At 61.0% G+C, this 4,241-nt stretch overlaps 1 protein-coding gene across 1 annotated transcript in view; it reads right to left on the minus strand.

Annotated features, from left to right (window-relative positions):
- The window catches only part of TPCN2 (two pore segment channel 2), a 25,597-nt gene that overhangs the window by 20,312 nt on the left and 1,044 nt on the right, over nt 1-4,241 (minus strand). The window contains exons 2-4 of the mRNA XM_015568946.1: nt 1,644-1,729; nt 851-927; nt 317-494 (exon numbers count right to left, since the gene is read on the minus strand). Coding sequence (XP_015424432.1) covers nt 317-494; nt 851-927; nt 1,644-1,729 — 341 coding nt within the window. The remainder of the gene's footprint in view (nt 1-316; nt 495-850; nt 928-1,643; nt 1,730-4,241) is intronic.

Genomic DNA, 4,241 nt, shown 5'->3' on the forward strand with positions numbered 1-4,241 from the left:
GCTGCAGATCTGGCGGACAGCTCTGGGGGCGTTAAAACCAATGAGAGCCCTGGCCCGGGGGCTGAGGGGTCCTGTACACCCAATGGCTGCGAGTTCGATCCCTGGTTGGGGGTGGGCACAGGAGGCAACCGATGGATGGACACATCAGTGTCTCTCTGTCTCTCTCTCTTTCTCTCTCTCTCTCTCAAATCAACTTTAAAAAAACAAAAACATCACTGTGTGAGAACTAATAATAATAAATAAACCAGAAAAGCAGCAGGCAGGTGGGGGTGGGAAGGGTGCAGGGTCCCGGGCTCCGCACCCGCCGCCGGCTCACCTTTACCGAGAGGTCGGTGGCGAAGCCCAGCAGGCAGACGACCTCCACGCTCTCCGTCAGGCCGCAGGGCGGGTTCCAGGGCTGCGAGCGGTAGCGGACGTCCGAGGTGCTGGTGAACGAGGACGGGGTCTCAATAAAAGCCAGAAACAGGATCAAGAAAATGATGAAGCCCAAAATCCTGGAAAGGGAACAAAAAAAAGATTACAACGTGAGAACCAGCCACACTCTGGGCGTAAAACCAGATGGGTAGGCAGAACACCCAGAGCGCAGCAGGGCGGACACCGCGGTCCCCAGGCAGAACCACAGCTCCTGCCCTGCAGCTACCCGTGTGCTCAGGGAACTCAAAGGGAGTTCAAACAATTAGCAAGGCTGCCCGGAAAGTTCGCCTTCCTGTCTACCGTCCACTCCTTTCCAGTAAGGAGGGCAGACAGAGAGCATCTTCTCCACCTGGGGACAGGGGCCCGCCCGCCTGGACCTGAGACAGCCGCCCAGCCAGGCTTCAAGAACCCCGAACCCACACGTGTGCATTCTCACCACTGGCAGGCGTCCGAGTAATACCATCGGTAGAGCCACATCGACCTGGTGTCCATGCGGTGGTTAATGGAGCGATACTGGAAGTGAACGGTCACAGAGGGGAGCGTCAGTGAGGGTCCCCTCGGTCTCAGTGCCACACAACACAGCCAGCCGCACGCGGGCCCAGGGTGGGGGGACAAGTTGTGAATTACAGGTGAGCTTCAACTCAGCAGGCGGGCAAGATGCCCCACCGTGACCCAGCAAAGCCACACTGTGCCAAGCAGGCAGAGCACATCCCAAGGGGCAGACACCTGGCCAGGCAGGTCCACCAAAGGGACACTCGTTTTCTGAATGCACAGCTGGGCCCATGTGCCTGGGAGCTCCCCCACCCCACCCCACCCCCGTGCGAGGCCCACACCCTGCCCCCCTTCAGCTGTCACCCCCAGGAAGCCTACAGCCTAATCCACAATTGGGCACGGCTCGCTTCCATATTCTACTCCCCTGTTCCCGAGTGTCGTTTGCAAGCAGGGGATGGTCTTGCCATCTTTGGGCATCTTTCACAGGAACTGGAGGAGGCGGCAGACAACAGGTCTGCAGTAGGCGGCAAATCAATACAGCGAATGATTGGGGACTCTGAGTAAGAATTCCCAGCGCCCACTTTTAGGGTTACGTGGACCACACAGTCTACCAACCTCAGCCTTGACCCCAGGACAGCGAGGAGTAAAGGGCCATCAGGGCATCCATCACCCAATGCCCACAGCCCCAAAGCCCCAGAGAAGCCCAGGCCCCGCCACCGGGAGTGGGCGCTGCCCACCTGGATCGCGTCTTCGATAAAGATCACAGCCTGTTCAAAGCACAGATCCCGCCTGGCCTCGGCACCTGGGGGCAGAGAAGGAGCACCTGTGTGAAGAGGGATCACACGACGCCCACCGTGGCAGCGTGACGGACGTCAAGCGAGGAACCTGGCTCCGTTCTCTGCCCAGCCTCCGGATCAAGATGCCTTTCACCTGCTGCGTGTCCACGCCCGCCCACAAGAGGACCTCATTCGGCGCCCTGCCCGGTGTGTGGCGGGGCCTGAACAGGGACAATGGCTTTTCGCTGTGTGCCCAGTACTCCGGTTCCTGCCCCGTGACCGAATCCCTGGGGAAGAAATGGAATCTGGGCCTGGAGAGACCGAAGGATACAGCTTCTGAGATAAGAGACAAGCAGCCGGCGCCCAGGCTCCCTCCAGGCCCAGGCCCAGGGTACAGCTGAAGGAGCTCGGGCCCGGGCAGGCCACTACAGGCCAAGAGTACGGGGCACCCCGGAACCGTCCAGCACTCGTCCAACACGATCGCCTGGCTTCGGTTGTTGCTGTGTAAAATTCTGGGTGTGGCCACCTTAGCTCACCTGGCCTTCCGCCCTCCCTCCAGGAACCAAACCTCAGGAAGGCCCATCCCACCCCGCTTTGCGGCCCCAAACCGGCCTCCCTTCCCCATCCTGCAGCAGCCAGAGGGATCTTGTCACAAACCCTCATGAGCACACCACAGCTTCCCGTGGGTCCCCACTGCTACAGGAGAAAGGCTCCGCCCCAGCCTGGTGCTTCGGCCTCCTCTCCTGTTGCTTCCTCCACCCTGTGCCCTCCATGACATTCACCCTGAACTTGGCTCCACCAAGGCCAAGCCCTCCAAGCCCCCCAAGCCCTCGAACAGGCTGTGAGCCCCCCCGGGAGCACAGTCTTCCATCTTGGTGGTCCAGGGACTCATCACCCTGGGTGGCAATCACCTGGCAGCACCCGGCACCCCAGCACCCTGCTGGCCACAGCAGGTGGGAATGTCAGGGTGGAATAGAGCACAGAGGACACAACAGGAGCCCAAACTGCATCCACCCTCAGATTTGGGCCATCCTGCCTGCCAGAAACCTCCCTGCCAGAAGCCCCCCTGCCCCTCTCACTTCAGGCTCCACGCTGCACAGCCTGACCAGCTCCCTGTGTGACCCTGGGCAAGCCCCTTAACCCCTCTGTGCCTCAGTTCCTCGAAGACCCTGTGCCAGACTGACGTGCAGACTGAACAGGTTGCCGTACATAGTTCAAGTGCTGTGCACGATAACATCATACCAGCTGCCAGTCTAATTATTAAAAAGCCCCTTTTATAGCATAACAAGTCCTTGTCCCCCGGCTTCTTCATGCCCAGAAAGAGCAAGGAGAAGAGAAAGCCACTAGCCTCACTCTGTGGCCCTGGCCCATTAGGTGGGGCTCAGTCAGAAGGACTGACTGCGGGATTTCACTGGGGTCAGTGGGACACCCAACAGCCAAGGGCCCCACCCCTGCTGGTAGGAGAATCCGACTTGGGAACATGCACCCCCGACCGAGCACAAGGCCCCAGGCAGAGGCTGGGCAGAGACTCAATGAGCTGTTCTCTGTCCCCACTGTCCCCGGGTCTCCAGAGCCAGCCAGGTAGCCTGGCAGGAAGATCCTGTTCACATTCTCGGAGGCCCTCGCTGAGGCCACAGCGTCTGCACAAAGAGCATTCCCCCCCTTACACCCCCCAATGTCATCCGGGACCTTTGCTGTCATGGTACTCCTCCGTTTAGAAGGGCCATCAGCACCAGCTCCCAGGCTGCCCTGGCCCTGTGCTGTGGACATTCCACGGGTCCCCCCCAGACCTCCAGACACAAAGTCCGGGCCCCTGAATGCCACCATGCGTCCCTGTCCACAGCCCTCCGAGGCCTGGCACAGGCTGGAGGGAGAGCTTTCCGGGGACAGTCTCCGAGATGGGCAGGCAGGCAGCCACCTGGGCCTCTAGCTTTCTCATCTCTCCTGGTAAGATCAGCCACTGTTCCCTGGATGGGTGCACACACAGACCCCTCCCAGACAGAGGAGAGTGAACGGAGAGGGGGGGAAGTGGCCCAGGACGGAGCACCCAGCGCAGTGCCAGCAGGAGATCCCAGGGCTGTGACCTTCGACAGGTCCCAGAGCCTCTCTGAGCCTCAATTCCCTCCTCGGCAAAAGGAGGCTGAAGCCCTTGGGAGAGCCGGACTCCGCCCTCCCAGCCCTCCTCCCTTCTGGGGATTCAGCAATTTCTCTGCGGGTTAAACAGGAAGGCCAGGAGGGAGAGCCCGGGGCAAGGGGAGGAAGCTGCCCTAGTGGGGAGAGGCCTGCCCCAGCCCCAGACTGAAGGGGACCAGCCCCTGGGGAGCCTCCTAGGACCGAGAATGAGAAGGCAGAGCAAGAGGAATCCCACCTGGGCCACTTCTTGGCCGTGTGACCTTGGGTAGGGAGATGCCCCCCTCTGAGCCTCAGTTTCCCCGTAAGAATCAGGCGGAAATGGAACTGCTGCCTCCTAGGAGTCACCACGGCGACCCACGAGAAGGACGCGGTCTGGGTCCACCCCGGCACCCCGAGGGGGCTGCAGAGGGCTGGCCGCCGCGCGCC

The sequence above is a fragment of the Myotis davidii genome, unplaced genomic scaffold (assembly GCF_000327345.1).
Source record: "Myotis davidii unplaced genomic scaffold, ASM32734v1 scaffold425, whole genome shotgun sequence".
Classification (NCBI taxonomy): domain Eukaryota; kingdom Metazoa; phylum Chordata; class Mammalia; order Chiroptera; family Vespertilionidae; genus Myotis; species Myotis davidii.